The sequence below is a fragment of the Corvus cornix genome, chromosome 14 (genome assembly GCF_000738735.6).
Source record: "Corvus cornix cornix isolate S_Up_H32 chromosome 14, ASM73873v5, whole genome shotgun sequence".
NCBI classification, from domain to species: domain Eukaryota; kingdom Metazoa; phylum Chordata; class Aves; order Passeriformes; family Corvidae; genus Corvus; species Corvus cornix.
This window is the reverse complement of record NC_046344.1, coordinates 5,368,287-5,392,464: the sequence shown is the minus strand read 5'-3', so window position 1 is coordinate 5,392,464 and position 24,178 is coordinate 5,368,287. Positions and strand designations below refer to the sequence as shown.

Genomic DNA, 24,178 nt, shown 5'->3' with positions numbered 1-24,178 from the left:
TAAGTCTGGGCTTCTTCTGTAAATGTCTCTTCAGTCAGTGAGGTTCAAAGTTTATCTTCTGCTTAGGGAGCTCCTGACTGCACCTTTCCTTTTATAAAGGACTCTGCCCTTAATGGGCCAATCTCTAAACTTGCCAACCTTCAGCCACCAGGTCTCAAACTTTCTCCTGGATCAGCAACATACTCACACACCAGTGATAAATTTGCAGATTTATCTTCACTGTGGGCCTTCAGTCTGGCTGCAAAGCACTTAGTGTGACCTCAAAGATGCTCGTGGTTCCATGACCTCTGTTTATGTGCTGCTGCTGCGGCACAGTTCCTGCAGTTACACGTGACATATTTACACAGTCGTCTTTCCCTCTGTCCCTCCCAAAATCCTAACCTGCAACCTGTGCTCCATCCTTTAAATCCCACACAGGCTATTATGTCACCCTGAAAGAAACTTCTGACATTAAGGGATGCTTAGGTGAGCAGGTATCAAGCAATGAATTACGTGACAAAGAACCTGAAGTCAGTGACAACTGTCACTTAGCAAACGGGATGCGATGTTATAAAAGGAAGACTCACATCAGCTTTTTCTGAAAGAAGCAGGGAGAAACAGAAGCAGACAAGACAGAAAAAGAGCAGGAGCAGCAGAAAGATGCAATCTAAAGGCCAGAGGCAGATCCCAGAGGACTTTTGGTGCCAAAAGATTTGATTCAAGACTTGCCAAAGTCTTGAAGCCCAGACTAACCTTTTCCCCTAGACTAAAGCCTGCTGGAACTCTGTTCTCACAGCCACTCCAGCAGCTGGAAGCTCTGCCAAATACTACACCTGACACAGAGACAACAGCTGCCCACAGATGAGTTAGATCCCATTCTTGAAAGATAAGCACTGACACAGAAAACCTTCCAGAAGCTACTCTGCAATTTATGGCCTGTACTGACTAGAGATTGAGACAAGCCTGGGTGGGATGAAAGGCTAATTCATAAGGGATTTCTGGAAGATCCAGAATAGCACATGGACAACAGTGCTGTGGCAATCCTAACATATGTGGAAAATTAACCTCGGTGGTGCAAGGAATGAGGGAAACAGAACTCTTGGTGTAGGGACACCCCTAGGGTTTTGAGGCAAATAAAAGAGTGATTTCACACAGAACCACAGAATGGGTGGGGTTGGAAGTGACCCATGGAGGTCATCCAGACCAATCCCTCCCCTAAAGCTGGTTCATCCAGGGCAGGCTGCAGGTGGGTTTTAACATCTCCAGAGAATGACACTACACAACCTCTTTGGACAGCCTCTTCCAGTGCTCTGTCACCCTCCAAGTAAAGAAGTTTAAAATTTCCATGCAATTGTGCAGCTTTTGCACATCCATGTGCCATTCACCAGCAGGATGGATGCTCTAAAGGTCCTGTGGATTCAACAGAACTCAGGCTGTGGAGGAAACAGCTCCAGTTACAGGTGCTAGACAACTGAAACCTCAGTTCCTCACTTTTCAGAGGTGTCAGATATGTCATCTGCACACCAGGTTTTGTGCCCGAGGGCCTGAGTGCCCAGCATTAACTGCAAGGGAAAAATTCAGAGTATCTGAATGTAGGTTACACAGCACCTGATGAATGACTGTCAGAAAGAAGCCATAAAAATGCAGCACTATTTATAGGGGTCAGATGGCATTCTGAGGGGGCATTCTGGCTGGCAGTATATATGATGCCACTGCATATTTATAAGGCTTGGTTTGAATCACACAGCCTGAATTTAACATTTATTGTTGTAGGCAATAATCATGTGCTGAAATTTAATACATGTGGCAAAATTATAATGTCTTCCAAAGTCTATAACATGCCAGACACAAGTCCCCACACACAGCAATTTTCAGGCATGACAGTAATCTGTCAGTATCAGGTCAAACATTTCAATTTTTTGGCAATTATAGAATCACAATAGTTAGAAGAGGAAAGGACCCAATACTCCAAGCTCACCCTGCTGGCATTGTGGCATGTGGCAACGAGAGGGGCCACAGCTCACATTAGGCTGAAGGAAACAGATACTGCATTGTTCGGATATTGTATTGGTGTTCGACTGATCTTCACTAAAATGTCAAGTACAGGCAAGGGGGGAAAAGAGTATTTGAATATAAATACATGCTTTTAATAGTTGTTGAGGCTTTGGGGGGTTTTTTGCACTCCAGGTATCACCGGAAAGATGTGTCTCAGAAAAGCCCTTGGGAGCCCACACAATTTGATCCTGTTCTAACTTTCCTGTGCAGAGTTACATGGTCACTGATTTTAACATTCAAAAGATAGCAGTCAGCATCCATTACATACCCTTCAAGCTGCATTGGAGATGTGTGACCTAATCCTAGATACACACATGAAAGTCAGAAAGAACAGAGAAAGCCCTAGGGGCTCCTCCGAAGCTGAAATTCCTGCATCTCTCAGAAATTCAGGCCTGCATATTTAAGAGGAAAATCAAGCCTTCAACATGGAAGCGTTCCTCCAGCATTACCATAAACTAATTTATTTGGTGGATATCTTCTAAAGGAAGAGGAACTGGAAGCTTGACAGCCCCTTGTAGGTACAAAGTCTGTAGCTGCAGACAGGAGATCAGACTGACCATGCTGGGAGAGAAGCCCCATTGTGGATGCAGGTACAGCAGGCTCCTCTCGGAGCAGGAATTTTCTTTGCATGAGTATCAGGTTAAAACAGAGAGAGATGAAAAGATCTGTGTGGTTTCTTGCTACTACCCCTACTGCGAGCTACAGCCTGTGTGTTCTGAAATAACAGCCTGGGGAACACAGGTCCTGTCTGCAGGGCTGAAAGGAGGAAGAACTTCTCAGGAATGTCAGAGACAGAGCTGGGCTGCCCAGAAGTCTCACTACTTTCCTGTGGGATAGGTCCGGTTGCATTTGGTCCCAAGGCAGCAAGTCTATGCCAGTCTCAGAATCTCTGAGGCTTTACAAATCAAAAGCTGTCAATATTTCTTTCCTTTGAGCCCAAACTCTGATTAGGCGAGTCCAAAGACATTTCGTATTATAGCTTCCCTGAAAACTTATTATTTTCTTACACAGTAGATGAACACAGTCATCAGGATCTTCTCTTAAGCGCCACACATGAAAAATTCTTTCCACCGCTTTCAAAGACAGCATCTGCAGTGTTTCAAAGTGTCTAAGCTGGAGCCACAAGAGCTGCTGTTTCCAGAGGTCTGAGCACGAGGCACTGAGATGCTCGTAGCTACAGAAGGAAATAACTTCTGCTCTGACAGTTCTATACACACTCAATGCAAATTCCTGAGCAGCCACAGTGCACAAGGAAGACCCTTCAGCATCTGGTCACTACTGGAGAACAGGGAGGGAGAAACAGCCCCACAGTCCATGTTAGAGCCCAGCCAGATGGGCCCTTCATGCCAACACTGGAATTTTCCCGATGTGTTCCCGAATCCCATGGTCCCACAGAGCTGAATTCTCTTTTAATGTAGTTCTCTGAGCACAAAAATGATCCAAAAGAAGGGAAGCCCTCTACTCTGACTCTGTTTCATTCCTTTATATTCCTTTGGACAGACTAACAAGGCTTCAACCCTCAGTTCTGTACAACCCCTCATCATGCCAGGCCCTTCTGTTTTTCTCCTAATTTTGTTCAGGTTTTACTTTCTGACTACATTTAATTTAAAGAGCAGTTTGGATTTCAGTGGAAGAGTTTTTTTCCCCATTTTCTTAAGCTCCTAAAATTAATAATTTCCTGTAGAACAGTCACTTAAGAAATGACTATTGCCATTTGTCACTAACAAAACTTGCAGAAGTGGAGCAAAAGAATTTAAGATTATCTCAGCTTTCAAATTGGTTTGTTCATGGGAAGACTCTTTAAATTACTTAATCTTCAAACTGTTAGTGATAAAACAAATGTGCTCTTATCTAATCTGCAACAAATCTTTCCCAAACTGTTACTCTGCCAAGCGAGGAACATGATACCCTTTAAAAATTTATAACAACTGCAGCTAATAAAACCGAGGTTTGGAACCACCTCAGTTTATCTTTCCTGGAACAATATGAAGATGTCAGGAAGCTCTTTGCCACATTCAGAAGAAAATTGCAGCAGCACACAACTAGAGGATTTTCTTCTTGTTTATGCAGCACTACTCTAATATACTGGACACTCAGGTTTTTCAAATATTATTGTGATTTTAATTTACAGAGATGTACACTCAGAAACATCCAGAAAAACTTCTGAGATAATACTGTAGGTCACAAATAGTGAAACTTAGTACGAAGGCATCTGCTCAACAAATTACTACCTTCTAATAGAGCTCTAGTCACCATCAGAGCCACACTCAAATTGTGCTGCTTCTCTTTGCTGGGAAAGTCAAAGACTGATGTATTTGGAAAAAAGCTTTGATTAGCTCAGTGCTTGTGACATCTTTGATGCATCCTTTTATTGCTACCCCTACTCCACCTGTTGACAACAAAATATTTTTCTCTATTGATCCACAGAAGCTCTCACAGCCATGCTATTGAGGGCCTGCATTTGATTTCTCCCATTTTGAAAACAAACCTCTTCTTTTAAGACAATTTCCTTTTTCTGTTAGTCAAGGCCCCTCATTAAATCCACACTGTGTTACTCTCCCAAGAAGTACAGCTCATTATCAGCTCCCAATCTACACATACACACTACAAATATTTTATGCATGCAAATGGACAAGCATTCCTGATTCTCTCTAAGTACTGCCCCCATGGACTAGGAGAGATACACTGCAGAAAGCCTTAGGTTTGAATCTTGTCTGCACTTTCCTCTAGAACCCGTCCCTTGACTAATTAAATGACAGCCAGATCCATCCAAGAATTCTAAAGCTGAATATAAGTTATGCATTAAATACTAATCCTTTGATTTGGCTCCCTGTTTAGAATTAGAGATCCATCTTGCAGCTCAAGAAACTCATAAATAAAGAAATCTATCAGGCTTTGCTGACACATTGAGTAAACACCTGCATCTGAAGTGTCGTGTTCCATCAGAAGGAAATAAAAGTAATTGGTAACCAATTTGTTTCTGCTTTCTTTCATCTGCTTGTTCTTATCTACAGACCTTTTCATAACTTCATTCCCTGACAGCCTCCTAAAACTGGATAAGAAATAAATAACACATTTTAAAATAAGAGAGTAGGTAAGCTACTAAAGCACTGCTAGTTTAATATGATTCCCCAGTGATTATTTTTCAGTTTTATGGTAACTGTATTTAAGAATCTTTCACATTAACCAAGAGGCTGCTTTAAGTTGCATTAGGCTGGATCTGACATCATAGCAACAAAGGCAAACCAGCTAAAATAAAATCTTATGAATAAGGAAGAGTTTCAACAAAACCTATAAATAAGTGAAATCCATCTCTGCTCCTTAAAGGGAACGTAATAACTCTAAGAAACAGAGGGCAAGGAAAAAGACTGGAACCAAATTTTGTCCAGCAGGTACTAAATATAACAGACACACAGTGCTACAGATGAATCTGGAATGGAGCTCTGCAGAGGGAAGAGCTGCTTTCTCACTTAACAGCAACTACTACAAATTGCTTTAGCAGAATACAGATCATACAGCAGTCTTTAAAACTGTATTTTCAGAAGGCTTAAAGATGTAGAGAATTGTGGGCTGCATTCCCTCTGCAAAGCTCTGGGAGCATACGGGCCCGAACCCTGAGAAGCACCAGGACTGGTGGCATTGCCAGGGCTACGACCTCCCCCAGACACTCCTGCAGATAAAAGCTTGACTTTACACAATCAGCTCTGGCTAAAAACATCTCAGTGTCCCTAGTCTAAAACACCTCTTTTAGACTAAAAGTCCTAAACCACTCCACGCTGTGTGCACTCTGCTAACAGGCAGAATTCCATCAGATCACAACATGCCAGGAACCATCATTTCCAAATTCCAACCTCCTCCCTACAAGCAGCACTTGGAGAGGTGGTGGTTGTGGAAACAGGCAAGGAAAGGGCAGCAATATCCCCTTTTAAAGTGTTAATTCCAAAGTTTTCTTGGGAATTGAAGGTCCAGCAAACAGAGCTGCTTTAATGGCCTTTCCTTCCCCGTCCTGTTGCCTCAGCAGTGCTCTGTGCCTGCAGAACGTCCTTGGCCTCCGACTGGCACTTGCAGCACACGAGGCACAGGAGTGCTCCTAAAAGCCTTCTTTCAAAAATACAGGCACTTGACATATGAAAACTAGATGTAAGCAAGCCAGGAGTTAATCAGGATTTAATGCACCTAAAAGCCAGGATAGGGAAGCTGTCCATTAAGGATTTTAGTACTGTATTTCTCAAAATTCCCATTAAATGTATAGTTTCAGAGGGGATTCACAATTACAGCAGTGTTTAAAAAAATCTATTTGATGAATTTATATTAGCGGGGAAGAACAGCTGAATTAATTTGGAAGATAACCCTCCTTCACCTCCTTTGTTCTGTTCTCTGAAGAAAGGTTCAAATGCAAGGTCAATGAAATATTAAGATATCAATTTTATTTCCTATTAGATCTCAGCCTAGAGCCTTTTTTACTAAAAAACACATTGCCTTGAGAATTACCCAATATAGAAAGGAAAGCTTTTGCTCTTGCTGGTTCCTCTGTGCTCTCTCTGAGTTTGGCTTCACAGAAGTACATCCCCACATCAGCAGAGGTTGGGTTGGTGATAGTGAGGCGTCTCCCAAAGCTGCTGATGCCACTGGTGATCTTGATTCCATTCCTCTTCCAGGTCACACTCAGCCTCTCAAGAGGTCTGCCAAAAAACACAAGAATAAAATCGTAAACCACATATATATTACAGCATAATCTGTGTGTATATATGTATATATTTATACACATGAGGAATATCATATTACAGATTATAAAACTTCTTTAAGTCTTCCTCTATCCCCAAAACACGCTGGTAGAAAGTAAATGCATATATAACTTCTGCACATCAAGGACTACAGACTACTCAAGTGGCATTATGCAAGTACAGCTAATTGATACAGCAATAGAACTTAAGTGCTAATAATTTGATTTCTCCAAGCAAAAAGAGTAAATACTGCTATGGGAATCAGCTGCATGGGAAGTGCTTTCATTACAACTCAATTACCAAAACAATATTAATCATATCAAGAACATCTCTGCCCTCAGAGGGGAAAGTAAATCAGTCGGTCTTATCACCCGAGGACTTCAACTATTCACTTCCACTGAAATTCAAAGCTATTCAAGGCCAGATTAGATGGAAACATAGGAGGAATGCTGTGAATTCTATATTACAGTGCATTATGAACAGTTGAGCAATAATCACTGCAAAATGAGAGTGCCTGAAAGAAATGACTTCATAGAAGATCCTCACTATGTTTATTTACTAGGAGGCATCAACTGTTCGACAGTATCACCTCTGTTGTTGATAGGCAACAGCTGAAATATTATTAACCCTCCCCATAATTTTTTCCTTAAGGTAATGCCTGCTGCTTGAACAGCACTTCTTTTCCTTTCCATGTGAGGACAAGGCAGGAAAGCACTCCTGCCTGCATCCTCATTTGGCCAGAAAAATCAATAGGTTTAATTCAGTAATATTAGACAAACAAGATCATTCATAAGGTTGCTCTGAAGAGCAAGTATCCTGCTTCAATCTCCAAATTAATAATAAAAAAAATGAAAATAAAACCGTTTGTCCTTCTTTGGAATAGACAGAGAGTCACACTGAGAGCTGGGGAGGTGTTCCCATACCTGGCGTTGGCCACGCACTCCAGGGTGGCCTCGCTGCTCCCCGACACCACGCTGGTGTTGCGCGGGCGGACGACGATGGCAGGAGCCGCGGTGTCCGAGGGGCTGGTGGCACCTGCAGGGGCACAGACACACCTGGTGAGGCTCCTGTGACAGCCAGGACTGTGACAGTGAGGATGCCCCGTTCCAGGCACCGCTGCAAATGTCACCCTTCAGCCTCACCACGGGTTTGCATCTCCAGCGGGGCCATTCCTGTTGGTGCTCCCTGCACTGCTCCAAACCCCACAGCTCCCAAGAACTGGCCCCTGCCCTCCATCTGGGAATATTCTCAAAGACAGAGCAAATAAATTAAGCATCCTAAAGGTTTTCTATTGTTGAGCACTTTTATCAAACACTTGCTGACTTATATTTTTAAGACCTTTTCATGTTTTGTTTAATCTTACCCCTTCCATACCATTTCAAAAGAGTCTGCCAATACTCATGTTAGTTCTTTAAAAAGAATTTTACACACTGGGGAACAAATATAAAATTAACAAAGCAGCATATCACAGCAACTTCAATCCCCTTTTCTTATCAGGAAAGTAAATAACCCAAATATGTTACTCTTTTGTGAGGCTTCATACTGTAAATAATTTAGCTTATGCAACAGTCAGCAGACACTTAAAAAATCGTAAAAAGGCAGCTTGTAAATTTTCTCTGTATGCATTTAGTAAGTGAATTAAAATACCCATGTATTCATAGGTACTTTGCTTCAAGCAACTCATTTGGGAAAGAAAAATTAGCAATTTTTTAGCTTGAATAACAGAGTAATAAAATTTTCAAAGATACAGAAACCAATAAACAAATTACAGGGAAAAGTAATGAAAATAAAATGAAACTGATGGAAAAGCAAGCCAGTTCATCAAATGTTTTCTGCACAAGAGGCTACTCCATGCCCATTAAGCAGAATGGGAAATTGAGAAATGCAAGGTATGAACCCTAAAATTTGAAGTAATTCCCTAAAGAACAAAAAATAAACAGATTCTTTGCTTAGATCATACTCAGCATGCCAAACCCACTTGACATTGGATTTCACTTTCTGGAAAGACAAAAGCTTTGGTGATGGGGCTCAGAAAGTTCACAAGGTTAGCAGACTTCTCTCTGACAAATCTTTTACCTTTTGATGTTTTTCTAATTGACAGCAGCTAGTGTAGTACAGGAGATGGAAGCGTGGAGCATCCTTTTAAAATTTTAAGAATACCACCCACACTTCTGAATAAATTCAAGTATTCAAGAATAGTACTTAAAAGTATAAGCACACATTTATTTGTTCCCCTAATTATGCTCTGTCAACCTGACACAGCATCTCTATGCAACACACACGGGATCTCAAAACACAAGCTGTTAGTGGATTTTACACCTCCTCGTCAACAGTCCTGGAAATACGATGCCATCAGGTAGCAAATCTATTTTCTAAGATTTCCATATAGGTATTCATGGCAGAAATTTTCCAGATAGTAATTAAAAAAACCAAACAAAACACCAGAAAACAAGAGCTGATCAGATTAGAAGCTTGTTACTGATGAGAAGAAATAACCTCAGCATCACTGTTCCCCACCACTTCTGCCCAAGGTGAAGGTTTACAACAGTGAATGCTGAAAGATCAACAAGCCAGTGACTAATTTGGCAGTAATCATTCCTTATCTCCATCTGGAAGAGAGGAAAACAACGTGTTTGACTTATCAGCTCCCCACCAAAACCAGACAAAGAGGAGAAGTCAGCTTTGTCTTCACCCCCATCACCCCACATGAGTGGCCCTGTGTGCACCCAGCAGATAAGAAAGGAAATAAATGTGCACATTCCCCCTCCTGCAGCCAGGAAAAGGGTGATTTCTTGCACTTTCTTACTGACTGTAACAAGAATCTAAACAAAGCATGTGTTTATTTTTTATTTGTACCATCCCTGAAACAAATCTGTTAAAAGTAGGCTGCTGCTAAAGGCTGTGAGTGAACTGATACTGATGTGAGACAGAGGGCTCATGAAAATGGTCAGAACTTGGATTCCCAGGAATCCACTTGCAAAGGTCAGCTATGGACATAACAAACATATACAGAAAGCAACCAAATTTCCAAGTATTACCTAAACACTATGGAGGGAGCACGAATATTCCTATTTCATATTCAAAACCAGTTTAATTTTCCCTTTGCAGCACTAAGAAATCCCTTCCCATAACTCACTCTGACCCCAATCCTGCCAAATCAAACTCCACAGGGACATTCCCAGGGCTCCCTTTGCAGAGGACAGTTTGCAGCTTTGGTTTATGGCTAATTGCAACACCAAAGGAGGATCTTAGTTTTTATTTAGAGTAAAAATCTCAACAGGGCTGTAACTTGGGACCTGTGCCTGCCTCATCCTTTCAAAACTTCACCCATTTGTAAGAAATCCACAGGCTGGAGTGTCAGAGCAGCAACACTGGAGATAAGCAACATTGGGATTTTGTTTGGATGATGGGATGTGGCAGATCAGCTTTCCATCAGGCTGGGGAAGGCAGAGAGTTATTTCAAACAATCAGATAATGAACAGCTACCCAGACTTCCCAAGTTTCTCATCCTGCCTGTCAATAAAGCCACTCCATCCTTCTCCTGCCTCCTCATGCACCTCACAGATGTGATTTTACTTGACTGATGCTACACGAAAATCCAATGCAGAATGTCATTGTTAGTAAACAGACATTTTCTTTAAAAATGCCTTTGTCGAAAACAATTGAATTTTTCTCCTTTTCACTGTTCCTTTTTTTACTTCATCTGACTTTTTGTTGCCTGAGCTTTCTAGGATTCTGCTGTTTCTGGCTTTTCATCACCTCTTCTTTTCCTCCTCCCCCCCATAGCTTCTCTGCTCCCATCTGTGGCCATTTCCCTCCCTTTTCCATCCCATGGACCTCTACACATTTCACACTATCTAAGAACTGCTCAGCCTCCAACGTATCCTTTAATTGAATGACTGAACTTCAGCTTCTCTGAAGAAAATATTTATTAAGGACACTGAAATGGGGGACCAATACAAATGCACACAGGAACAGAGCTACAGTAGGATGAATTCACTAATAGGGAAGCACCATTCCCAGCTATATTCTATCTTTTTGGAAAGAAAAGGCTTTCTTTCCTTTTCAACTGCTTTCTGAACCCTCCTCCCAGCTAAAAAAGCAAAGCAACATTAGGGAAAAACACTGACCCCAGAGCTGCAGCCAGGGGATGCCTCACTATTACACGTAGTAAATCTGGGTGGAACCTGTGGGAAGCTGCAGAGACAAGGCTGAGTGACACTGAAAAACACTTAAGGGATGTGCTCTTAATCTGATTTTATCCCTTAATAGATGACTGGACAGAAGGACTGCCACAGGCAGAGTCCTAATCCAACAGGGACTGTTCTCCAAAAGAGAGCTCACGCTGCTTTATTTTCCTTTCTATCCATTTTAGCCACTGCACCCCCAGTGTTTCCAATCTCCCCTTTGCTTCTGAAATTTCTCATTTATCACTGTCTGAGCCATTACCAGGATCTACAAGGGCTCAGTACCTGCAGGGCTTTCAGGACTGACCCCAAACAGTCTTTGAGGCAGGACTGTGGGAACACCAAAGGCCTGGACTCAGGACAGGAGGGAGTTTTTCTTCCAGTCCTCCAGTGGTTGCCATCCCAGCTGCTCGTGAAGCAGTTGGTGAACTGCTGCCATTCACAGCCCAAGATATTAAGGTAAATTGGCATTGATATAATGTTTTCCATATTAAACTTTTGTTTGGTTATTTTTTTTTTAAGAGCCAAAAAAAGAAAAAAAAATGAGGCAAGAGAAAATGGAAAGAGATGATCTGAGGTTTTTCCATCCCTTTGAACATAAACTCCTCTCCAGACTGTGGAATTCAGGAATCTGGCAATCCCCCACAAAGCAGAGATAAATTGAGAGAAGAAGAAAGAATGAACAACTTTTGCATGGTCTATTTGTTTTTATCACCTGTGGCTGTGTATGGCCACACATCTCTGAGCCTGCTGAACTTCCCCCTCCCTCCTCCTGCCTGACCAGGAATGAAACCCACCCAAGGCCTCTGTAACACTGAATTTTTTTAAGTACCGATGAGCTGTAGAATTTTAATTTGTTATTTAAATACAATAATTATGTACACTGCCCTATCATCTCTGGAAAGACAGTGTTTTTATCTCTGTACATGTATTGACACATAAGGTACAGGGAACTTTAAATATTGTCATTTACAGTTTATAAAGATCACAGACTTTATCAAAGCCACTTCAGTGCTTAATTTTCCCAACAGAACTGAAATCTCACCCAGGCCGGGTGGCTGGAGATACAATAGGTTCCTTCCCCTTCAGAAATGCATAAACATTAAGTTCTTCCCCAGATTTTACATTATGACATGCAAAGTTTATCTATGCCTGTATTTGCAGTGCAGAATATTAAGTGTGTTACTTCAACGGGTGCTCAAATTCATGTGCCAGAGATATGAGGTAAGCCAGCCTCAACAGAAACTGAGAGAAAGTGTTTCTGTCCTGAAAAGAAGTAATAGTTTGAGTTCAGGCTTGAGCACAACGATAAGGTTTAGTTTTGAGGCTGGTTTATAGGTCCCAACCCTCTGAAGAAGCTTAATCCAAACAAGGTGACCACGAGCAGGAGGAAGGGGGAGGATTATCCAAATAATCCAGAGCCTGGAGTGTGAGGTTGGCTGCTCCTCATCCCTACCCTCACTGTAAATTACTGCAATTACTGCTCAATGTCCAGCTTGCAGGGAAGAAGGGATCCCCCACAGGAATCAGTACCCAAAAATAAATTTACTTCTTCATATTATGAAATTTGTCTATGCAAGAAAAACGCTTCACAGAAGAGATCACCTTCTGCCCTCAAGCTAATAAAAAATTGAGTACTTAAACAGAACTTTGAAACCATTTATAAATTATCCTGGGAGAAAATTGGTAGAAAACTTTCACCATAAACTTCCCACAGACTTCCAGGCTTGCACTGGATGCAGAAATGCCTTGGTAATTCCTATGCAGGATACACGCAAAGCTTCATTTTATCAAATTATGGACACCTCTATTAGAACAAAGAAGGATAGGAGATAAGAGGCCAACACAAATAGCAAAAATATTACATATAGCACAACATTATGGCACCAGGAATGTGCAATCTCTGCCTGTGACACAGAATATGAGAAAAGAGGAGAAATGACAATCACAGGGTATCTCAAGATTGCTCGAGGGAGAGAGAGGGGGGAAAAAAAAGACCTTACAAATACAAACTGCCTAATGGAACACACTCCCCGTTCCCAGGTACAGCCTGCAGATGGTTTGAATTATGAACCCAGAGTGGATTAATGCCCCTTTCCCTCTCCAGTACAAGACACACAACAGGAATTGGATCCTGATCAATAATAGATTAATTTCTCTTCCCCTTCAGAGCAAAAGATGCACAACAGGAATTGGAGCTCGATCAACAGAAAAGCAAATGCTGACAACCACCTGCAGGTACCAGAGAGAAACATTATGCAAATAATGAAAAGAAAGTGTGTTCTCAATCATAAACCTCTGTCCCAACCCATGTCTATTGGTTCTCTGCTTATTAGAGTGATTATTAAGAGCTGATAAAATAAAAGCACATTAAGATAATCAAAGTTACTATTTCAGTTTCCCACTTTGATTCTAACAAGGACTATTTATTTTCAAGGAAAGAGAAATATGATGCTGCTGTCACTGCACAGGTCTCTGCTCAGATTTCTAGACCTAAAGAAAAACAACAGAGACTTTCCTGAGATGCTTCTTGGTCACATTTGTTTAGTTGGATGAAGAACATAAAAACTCCAGATGGATTTTTTTTGAATCAACATTACACATTTATAAAATAATTAGCAAACTAATGGTGAAGAGCTGGTGTATGAAGAATTATGACTTTTCAGTACCCAAGGATGTCTTAAGACTCCTCAAACATGTGAGTAGTAACATAATTTACTTTTGAGAAACTAGACTGTAGACTTACAAAAGTAAATAAGGAGCAACATAAAAACTTAACTTTGTGGATCAAATTTATAGGGAAGAAACAGCCTAGTTGTTTGATTTAATCACAGCAAGTGAAATCTTATATATCCAGCCCTCGTCTTGAACCAGACATCAGACATCACGACATATGAATAAAACACCAGATATGAAACAGATTTACAAAACTCAAGCAAAACAAGTGAATGATCTAGGTTGGTTGTATTTATTTACACTCTTGTCACTGTGACTAAGCTCTGTCCACATCAGAACAAACATAGAACAGGATGCATTTCCACTGCAAGCAAAATTTAAAAAAAAAAATTAAATAAAATAATAAAACTCAGAACAATATACAGCAAGTAGGTCACAAGTTAAAGATCCAGAGTATGAGGAGGGATATGGTAAAGGAGCAATTAGAAGAGATTGCATCAGCACCTGTTGAGGAAGCCTTGCAATAAATTCATTTTGCCTGAATTGCCCATAAAGGCTGAGAACCTTCCCCTCCTTCCTTTTCCATCCACCTCTCCTGGGCCGTGTGGTTGCCTGAATATGTCATAATGATACTTCTGGTGCATTTAACTTTGAAAAACTAAGTTACCCACAGAAATTAACCCATAAAAGTGTGTGATTTAGCCAGACCAGATCCTTTTTTGGTTGGAAAGCTTCCTAAAGCTTCTCTGTTCAATCTGTTACAAACACTCCTAATTTCCAGCTTAAACAGCCAATGTACTCCATTAGCTCTCCTGCCAGAGCTGTCCTTTAGCTTGAAGAGCTGCTCTCTCTCTGTGATGTTTACATCCTAAAGCATTTACAGAACACAATCCTATCCTTTCACAATCTTCATTTTACTAAGTTAAACAAGCAAAACTTTTCTTGCCTGGAAGGATTCACTGAAAAACACACAAACAAAAGATGAGGAGCAAAGGTAAAAAAAACAAGCCAGCATCACACTATAAATGTCTCCAAATGTTCAAACAAACAACAGCCACGTTTCAAACAGCTTTTTTTCCCCCCTTTGTAAGGACTTGCACACAGGCTGCAAGTGCTGTTAGTTGCAGCCCTAGGGAAAGATTAATGGAGAACTCAGCTCTAGCCACAAGACGATTTATACCCCTTTGTGTGTAGATACTCCAGTAAAGAGGAGATTTATATATTTTATTGGATAAAACTGAGTCTAAAATACAGGTTGAAAAGGTCTAAAACCTTATAGAGAGTTCCTAGGGTCTACTCCTGGGCACAATGGGAGGCTGGGGCCTAAATACAGTTGATTGAAAGATGGAAAAATGTATTTCTGTAACCAACAAAGTGTCCCAGGAGAGGCAGCAAGGCCAGGATGGTCCATGGTGACACAGTCTCTCCATCCTGTCTTCCACCAGTTCTGCTCTGAAGACAGGGACAGGGGTGGGAAATGCGGATTTTCTTAGTTTTCCTCTCTTTCTATGGGCCATTAAGTGTAGGTGACCCAGCAATTGCTGTTCGGGGGGTGAATGCCTCTCTTTTCTACTTCCTGAGGTCTACAGACCCACTTTTTATTATAGGACTACATCAGAAATAGATTTCTAGCATTGTCCCATGTAGTTCTAAGGAAATTAAACCACTGCTTAGTTACACAGCTCCCTGTGAATCAGCAGCTAAATTCAAAAGCAGACCAAATTTCTGCTCAAACACTCTGAAATTCCCTTCTCACAACTCCTCATGCAAAAAGAGCAATTTGGAAGTTCAGTCTCTGTCACTGACCTGACCTTCCCCCATGCACAGTGAGGGGCTTCTTTCTGCCTGGAAACTTATCATCCAGCACATCATTAGGGCTTTTAACATGAAAAAATATATAGCCTCAAGCTATTCCAGCTAAAGAACACTCAGGTGGCTTTCCAATTCACCAGATAGCTTTAATACCGGCTATATAAGTGGATAGAGTGTGTAATCTTATTCAACAGCAGTTAAAAGGGGGAAAAATATCCATGGTCTGGCAGTGGAATCTATTAGCCTCAGAGTCATCTTCAAAGGGATGCAGGAGGCAAAAGGCAGAGCAGCTGCACTGCAACCAGGACCCACAGCCTTTGGCTTCCCATGGAATCACGGAATTCCAGAATGGTTTGGGTGGGGAGAGACCTTAAAGCCCATCTCATTCCACCCTGTGCCGTGGGCAGGGACACCTTCCACTATCCCAGGGTGCTCCAAGCCCTGTCCAACCTGGCCCTGGACACTTCCAGGGATGGGGCAAGCTTCTGTGGGCAACCTGTGCCAGGGCCTCCTCACCCCCACAGGGAAGGATTTCTCCCCAATATCCCATCTAACCCTGAGCTCTGGCAGTTTAGAGCCATTCCCCCTTGTCCTGTTGCTCCAGGTCCTTGTCCAAAGCCCCTTTTCAGCTCTCTTGGAGCCCCTTTAGGCACTGGAAGATGCTCCAATGTCTCTCCAGCATCTTCTCCTCTCCAGGCTGAACAACCTCAGATCTCTCCCAAAACATGCCAGTGTTTAAGAAGACTTAAAAATAACTCATTAGTGGGAATTACTTTTAAGAGGCTGTATATTTTTACGATGGACTTTAGTGCATGGCACGAGAAGCATCCTTTTACCCATAAACAGACACTCATTTGGCAGGAGCAAACAGGTTTGATAGGCCTGGCAGTGGTTGCAGGGGTTTCTGCAGCACAAGGTAAGACTCACTTTCTCCTGAGGACAAAACCCAAACTTTTAAGGTCTTACAGCCTTGGTGCTTCACATACCTGGATATTTACCATTTGCTTTCTTAATAATGAGAAATCTAGGTTAATAAACCACACATCAATGGCCGGATGGTAAATAAACCAAAACTGTCACTTAATAATCATGTCCAGAAATGCAAGTTCAGTGTGAGATGAGCTGAGAGAAGAAATGAGGGAGGAAAGCAGAGTTGGAGACATGGCTGTGTCACAGGGATCAAGAGCTGCTGCCATTTCAGGGGCTGCCATTCTCACCAGCAGATCCTGGTTTAATGTCAAGGAGCAGGAAAGAGAGAAAAATGAGAGGTAATAAAATGCTGCCTTCTATTTACAAATACATCTTTGCATATGGCTTCATGCAAGTTGTTTTTTTCATAAATCCATTTCTTAACTCCTTACTTTGGCACAAATAAAATCACACAATTGACAATCTAGCTGCTTTTTCTTCTACTTGTAAGAAGCTGAAGCTCTTCCTCTTACTTAGAAATGAAAGGGTGGTAACAAAAAAAAAATCTTATCCTTCACTGGACTTAAATAAAGAAAAGCATTTGCAGTGACTTCGGGGGAAATTCTTTAAGAAATGCCTTCAACAATTTATTTTATGACAACAATAATGGAAGCACTATTTTCAGAGGGAAGATTGAAGATTAAATATGCTCTGTAGAGCATAAAGCAGATATGTACAATTGATAACATGTGACTTCCCAAGATCTATTTCTTTGCAGCAGTTTTTGAAATGAACCTGATACTGTGGTGCATCACATGGGAAGCAGAGACTTGTATACACAGACTGATCACAGAATCCCAGAATGGTTTGGGTTGGAAGGGACCTTAAAACTCATCCAGTTCAGGGCCACTTTCCACTATCCCAGGTTGCTCCAAGCCCTGTCCAACCTGGCCTTGGACACTTCCAGGGATCCAGGGGCAGCCACAGCTTCTCTGGGCACCCTGTGCCAGGGCCTCCCCACCCTCAAAGGGAGGAATTTCTTCCTAACTTCCTATATAATCTAAATCTCTCCTGTGTTAGTTTAAAAATGGGTGATAGTTTAAAAGAGTTAGAAAAGACATCTGTCAAACACAGATAAAGCTAAAATTAACACTGAATTTCAGTTAGGCTCCAAGTTTAAAAAGAGTTGGAGTCTCCTAGCATCAACTCAGACTTGGCTATTAGATACCTGGTAAACACATGGAAATGATAAATACTAAATATAAATACTATTGGATTTTTGAGGTTTCCCTAGGCCTGGGTATCTCCCATACCTGCTGTTCAAAAACCTGGGATCTTCCTAAAGGAGTAATTTAAACCTGCCCTTTCAGAGAAGAAGAAAAAGACAAACCTGGAAGTAGTTCCACGGTTTATCTGCCCTTCACATCAAAAGGAGGGGTTTTTTCTCACAGCTATTCGGGGAATGTGTCCAGGCCACCAGCTGGGCCCCATTCCCATGTCCATGAGGGACACTCAGCCAAAGCCATGCAAGTCCACTGTTGCAGGTGGAGGATAAGCCAAGTGTTGGTCAAAGCTTTCTCCAGAAAAACCACTCTAAGAATTGAGATTAAAACTTGCCACACATAAACATCATTTGAACTTTAAAAGAAATAAAACACCCTACCAAACTGAACCTATTTAACCTAATTTAGCCTATCCTCAGATCCCAGATACCACAGGCTGGGAACAGTTCATGACGGCTTAAAGGAGAGCCCTTCTACAGAGAGAGTAACACTGAAATAAAAAGGCATTCTTGGTTTTCCTTGCTGAACTCAACTCTTCAAACCAAGATGAGCAGCATTTTAAGCTCAAGGTCAACTCTTGCTGCATTCTATTTTTATATATTTGCACACACACACATCTGAGAAATATGTTTTGGGATCCAGATTGCTACCTTGCTCCCAAAGGTCTGCTATTTCCAAGACTTTACATAAAGAGAACAGATCAGAAAAACAAGAAGATACCCCACAGCCTTCTTGCAGCAGCTAACTCAACCAAACATATGGAATGACTTGTCAGAATAATATTTTGAGAAATAGGTTATCAGGGGCCTCAGGTCCACTCCATATGGTCTAAAGTTCTCCATCCCCCTGACCATATCATGCTACTTCTCCACTGTCTTCTACAAAGGGAGACAATCCTTAATAGAAGTGGAGTTGTTCAGGTCATGGACATTCAGAACCAAATAAAATTTCATTTATAATATTTAGGGTAGCGTAAAATAAAAAAAATACCAAGACAAAACCATGTACAGAGCAGAGCTCAGAATCCAAAGATCTATTTTTCTAACAAAAGAAAGAATTTTGTTTCCCCTTTCTAGCACAGGTTTTTTTTCTAAATAAAGTGCAGCTTCCTCTTTGCAGTCTTTGTGATTATCAATCTCTGGTTATTTTATAATATAAGGTTGCTTCAGACCTCAGCAGGGAGAAAAATACACGTTGCTGCATTTCCTGCGTCTCAAGAACAAAACAACTGTGAAAGTAAAAAATGTTCCAAAAGAGCAAACAATAACCCAGCTAAAGAAAGTCTACAAACTTATCCATTCAAAAATAATTCCACAGATGGATAAGCATTTAATTTTCTGAAGTGAGAATAAACCAGCCTCTCTCTTTTCTGGGATGTGGATGGGGTTTTGTAGCTGCCTATTTATACCCAGTACGTAAATGCTGCTCAGAGAATGCTGCAAGTCCTGTAAAAAGAAATCTAAAGGAAAGTTATTACTCCAGGCTCTTTGTTGGTATTTCTGCAGTCTGGGTAGTGCCAGTATTGTTAAAAACAAACTGTTAGCTGTACCTTGCTTGGCCTGTACAAATGCTCTTTGCAAGAATGTACTTAGAACCTCCTATCTGCTGTGCCCTGCCAAGAGAAGAGTTGAAGAGTGTGATGTCTTCTCAATCTTGCATTGACTTCCTGCCCTCTCAGAAGAGGGCTGGCCACAGTTTTTGGCTGTGTGGATGGTAAACAGCCTCCCCTGAATATGCCAGGGACTCTCTGCTGTGATAAAAACCATAAGCTTATTTCCACAGGGTGCTCCTTGACTCCCAGCTCATTCAAAGCTTCACATTTCATGCTGCTCCTTACTTGAAATTTTCATCATTATGACACTCAGATGTCACAACCGAATTACAATTAATAAGGAAAATTAGGGGGAATAAATGAAAGATAAAGTGGTACATTAGAAAATGCACCATTGTCTGAGACATGAATTTCTATATTGTTGAGATACAAGTAACATCTATTTCATTTTGTTTTTAAAAGAAATCAATTCACCCCTAGGTTTAGAAACATTCTGTCACTTCCCAAAACGTCCTTGGGTTGTCAGCTCGGAATAAATTGGCAACATGTAATTAGGCAGAACACAACAACATTGTTTTGACTTAATTAACCCATTTTATTCAGACTTGCCCCCAAAATAACCCTTAACAACATGATTCTGTTCTCCAGATGGAGATGGGCTGTGTCAGAGCAGCTAAACCAGAAACCAAACATTGCAGGGTCCACTTGAAACCCAAAACCTGTCGCTCGCTTTCTCTCCTACACACACACAATCTCCTGAAAGTACTTACACAGAATGAGGAAGGATGAATCATTTATACGCACACATAAATGCATCTAGAGGAGATTAAAATTACTCCAAGCAGGTAAAACAAAGCTAAAAGGAAGGCAGGCTGGAAGAGCTGACTGCAGCCAACACCTGGATCCTGGAGGGGATGCACAAATAGCTACAGCACCAACCTGGTTTTGCCACCCTCTGCTTGGTGACCTCTCTCCAGGTATTTGGCTGTAGGATTAGTCCTGAAAACTCTGCATCCACACTTGCCTTCAGTGGGAGGAAATAATGAATGAATAAAACATGTGCAGTGTCAAAAGCTGATGCTGGCCTCTCTGCAGGCTGCTGCCAGCACCCTACAGAGTGTCACGAACTGCTCCTTCTCCCTCCTCTCCTTCCTTTCCTGTTATTATAGGTAAGAGATTAATGTGTGCTAGACCATTTGGCTATGCAGGAGCAAAAGAATTTTGAGGCATAGACGTAATTTAAGACAATAAAATGTGTTACCTACTGAACCACAAAATCTCTGAAAGGACTCAGGAATAGAAGCAGCTTTTTGAAATAAACCATAATCTGTGTCCTGTTCCCAAAGTCTGCAACTTCAAACAAAAAAACCCTGAAAAACACAAAGCCTGGTGATATATGAAAATAAAAGTACAGATGAAGCATTTTTGACATTTCTCTATCACTCTTAAAAATAGTAATAATCTTGAGCTATTGAAGTTGCTGATAGAAAATAAAAATCAATGTGTTTTCACTTAGCGCTTCTGAAAAAGAAAAGGATCACTTGGTATTTCAGCAAAATGCTTTAATGCCACTCTGTAACAGAGCCCACTACAGGGTGCAAATAAAGCTCTTCACACTCAAGCATCTACTGCACCCCAGAATTAGGGGCTGGGAAGGGAACTGGGACAAGGGCACCGTTCCCAACGTGAAGAGGGCAGAGCAGCTCATAGTCCCAGGGTACAGAACCTGCCCTTTCTCCCATGTCCCACACAGAGGGCAAAGCCTTCAGACTTATCTCCTGAGCATTCCATGCATTGAATAAAGCCATTTATTTCCCAAAACATGGAAACTGCACTGGGTTTCTGCTTTCCACGCTTCCCACTCAGCCCTGATCCAGCAAGCAGTGACGCACATATCTCAGGTGGGGTTTTGTTGTTGATTTGGGGGGCAGTTTGGTTTGCTTTTTAAATTTTATTTTAAATAACATGCATGGAAAAGATGACAAGCTTCAACTCCAACGTGTACCCAATGCTCTGGAAATGTGGGCTTTTACGTGTTTCTCTGCATTTCCCAAATTCTGTCTTGCCACAAATTTTAGGTGTGCAACCATGGGCAGGACAAAAATGACCAAATTTCTGAGACACATTGAGAAACTTCTGCCAATCGTTGTTATCTACTCACTTTGAAAGTGGTAAATGGTTGAACCTTCCCTCAATACAGGCAGCGTGGACATAAAATTTGGTATTTTATAGTGAATCACAAGTACCACTCATAATAATTGATGGCAATAGCCAATGTAAAGGACAAGAAAAAATAGCACATTGCAAACAAATCTGTTTTTTTAATATAGGAGAACAACAGTCACAAAAAATGCTTTTTAACAAATGTTTTTAACTGCTAACAATTTCTCTGTTGTTTCTGGTTCCTCTCTATGCATACAAATGCATAAAATGTAAAACCCAGCAAAGAGGCAAAGTGGAAAATTTTAAAAAGCTGATTTATTTCTGCACAAATCCTTTACTCCTAGCATTGAAAAGTACAATTTATTACCACTGGAAAGCAGAAGGAGTAGAAAGTGCTCTTGAAAAATAATAACTGCTTCCCCCAGCACACCAGAGACCTCTACAGAAGATGGAGGAACCATTATCTCCATTTTATGTGTGGTGAAAATGAGGCGAGGACAAACATTACTGAAATTAGGCTGCGCCAGGTGCATCTGACCTGTTTATTACAACCTTTAACACTTTTGGTTACACTCAAATACAAGATGGAAAGATGATTTCTTTCTTTTTTTCCAGTCTACAACTGGAAGAATATACAAATCCTTGGGAATCTCACAGGCTCTGAAGCTGTCCCCCTTCTCATAGTCCCTTTGCAGGACAGTTCTCAGCTGGAAAATTCATTAATGGGATGTGGCAATCTAAATTAAATTCTGCTTCTGGACAGTTATTCACAGCATTTCTGGTCAACAGCAGACTGGAGAGAGGGGAAAGCAGAGTGTTCTCCCAGGTTTTACCACAGGCAGTGGCAGTGTGAGAGCAAACCAGGCAATTTGCATTTCTGAGTTATTGTCTCAGGCTGCCCACAGACTCTGACACGTGTCACCACACCAATTTAACTGAGCTTTAGCTGTTACAAAGTGTTAGAAATGGATGTGTAAAGCCCAGATCAAAACATATGCTAAGGCCATTCAGACACAGCAGGTTCCACCCCTGTGTTAAAAACCTGCTCTCCTGCTCCTCCATCTCCACAGTCACGTTCTGCCAGATCTTTTGTCCTTTCTCTAAGGGATCAAATGCACATATCCAACAAATTTCAAAATTAAAAAAGCCAAGATGAAAACCAGTCTGAAGCACTGCAGAGCATGGGTTCAGTGGGTGTGAAGTGTCAGTGAGGAAACACTAACTTCTTGGGGAACCAGCCAGGAAATAAGCCTGGGCAGGGGGATGCTCCTCAACCCCCTGAGCTGAGTCCTTCCAAAATTCAAACCAATAGCATCTCTTTGCCTTCCCAATTCTCCTATGGATGCAGACAGTGTCATACACTCTAAATCAACTCCTGGTTGCTCTTTAAGCTGAAGGAGGGTACATTTAGATTATAAATTAAAAAAAAATCCTTCCCTGTGAGGGTGGGGAGGCCCTGGCACAGGTTGCCCAGAGAAGCTGTGGCTGCCCCTGGATCCCTGGAAGTGTCCAAGGCCAGGCTGGACGGGGCTTGGAACAACCTGGAATGGTGGAAGATGTCCCTGCCCATGGCACAGGGTGGGACTGGATGGGGTTCAAGGTCCCAACCCAAACAGTTCTGTGAGAAAGTGCTTTGAGGAATCTCACCCCAAAGCCCTTCACCCACTGCAGAGGAGCTGCACCTTAACCCCAGACCTTGTTCCCTGCTGAGGGGTGTTGGGGGTGTGCTCACACCCAGCCTTGCACCCATCAGGTGGCCCTGCCCTGTCACTGTGGATCTGTCAGTCCATGGCTGGCACACTCCTCCTTCAGCCAGCCTGGGACTATGGCCCTTGTTGGGGGGACCTAAATTGTTAATTTTAAACTGATTTTCCAGTCTCTGTCCATCATTGTGATTGATGCCAGACTACAGGGCAAAGGAGTTCAAGGAGAGGCTGGGTAAAGCTGCTGTTGCTCTACTCATCTTCTGAGTGGATGAGCACACGGGTGACAACAGGCCAGGGCTGTCCCCATCTCTGGGGGGCTCCATGTCCTGGTGATGCTGGATGCTCTGAAGATCATTTAGACCAGGGAAGTCCCCAGGGCAGGAATTCAATTTTTGTATTTGCACATAAAAATGGTTTCTGAAGGCATAACTTGGGGTGAGTTTGTTTTGCCCTGATCACTTGATTGCCACAACCAAAAGTTGGAACTGGGACAAGAGTACTCGGAGAGCTTGAGTGACAAATGTCATCCTATTTATGTGAGGATGTTAAGGGATATTTGAGAAGGGATATGGCTTTCTCTTTAGGAAGAATGAAAAACAAATTGAATTTTCTCCCCTTAACCTTTATGAATCACAGTTTCCCATTTGTCTGTGGTGACAGATTCCTGTATTTTTCCCAGAGGGAAACACAATTTTCCTTGAATAAGGGGAAGCAAAAGAGAATGTGAGTCAAAATATTCTGATTATTTCAGTTCTTTCAAGGGCCACTTTCTAAGGAAGGAACTTGATGAATTCATCTTTACAGCTGCCCTTCCCAAGTGCTCTTGTACCTCCAGCTGTACCTGCAAGGTGGGATGAATTCTTCAGGCCACCAGGAGGAAAAGAGGAACATAAATACATTATTATTTAGTACATTGCTCTTTGACATTACTTTGAAGACTTGATTCAGCAAGTCAAAAAAAGCTTTTCCTTCTAATGGGGGAATATTGGGCAGCTCAAGGGGGAGGTTTTTTCAAGAGACCAAGGGCATTGAAAATTAGAGTGTGAGAAATGCCCCAGATACTGGGGATGCCCAGAATGAGCTGCTAAGTTTTGTAAAAACTTGTCCCCTTCATGAATACCCCTGGGTCTGG

General features: G+C 41.7%; 1 protein-coding gene across 7 annotated transcripts in view; it reads right to left on the bottom strand.

Annotated features, from left to right (window-relative positions):
* SDK1 (sidekick cell adhesion molecule 1) overlaps positions 1 to 24,178 on the bottom strand; it is a 387,822-nt gene that overhangs the window by 146,832 nt on the left and 216,812 nt on the right. For all 7 annotated transcript variants that reach the window (XM_039560133.1, XM_039560134.1, XM_039560135.1 and 4 more), the window contains 2 exons: positions 7,682 to 7,793; positions 6,526 to 6,716 (listed from right to left, as the gene is read on the bottom strand). In XM_039560133.1, the coding sequence (XP_039416067.1) occupies positions 6,526 to 6,716; positions 7,682 to 7,793 (303 nt within the window). The remainder of the gene's footprint in view (positions 1 to 6,525; positions 6,717 to 7,681; positions 7,794 to 24,178) is intronic.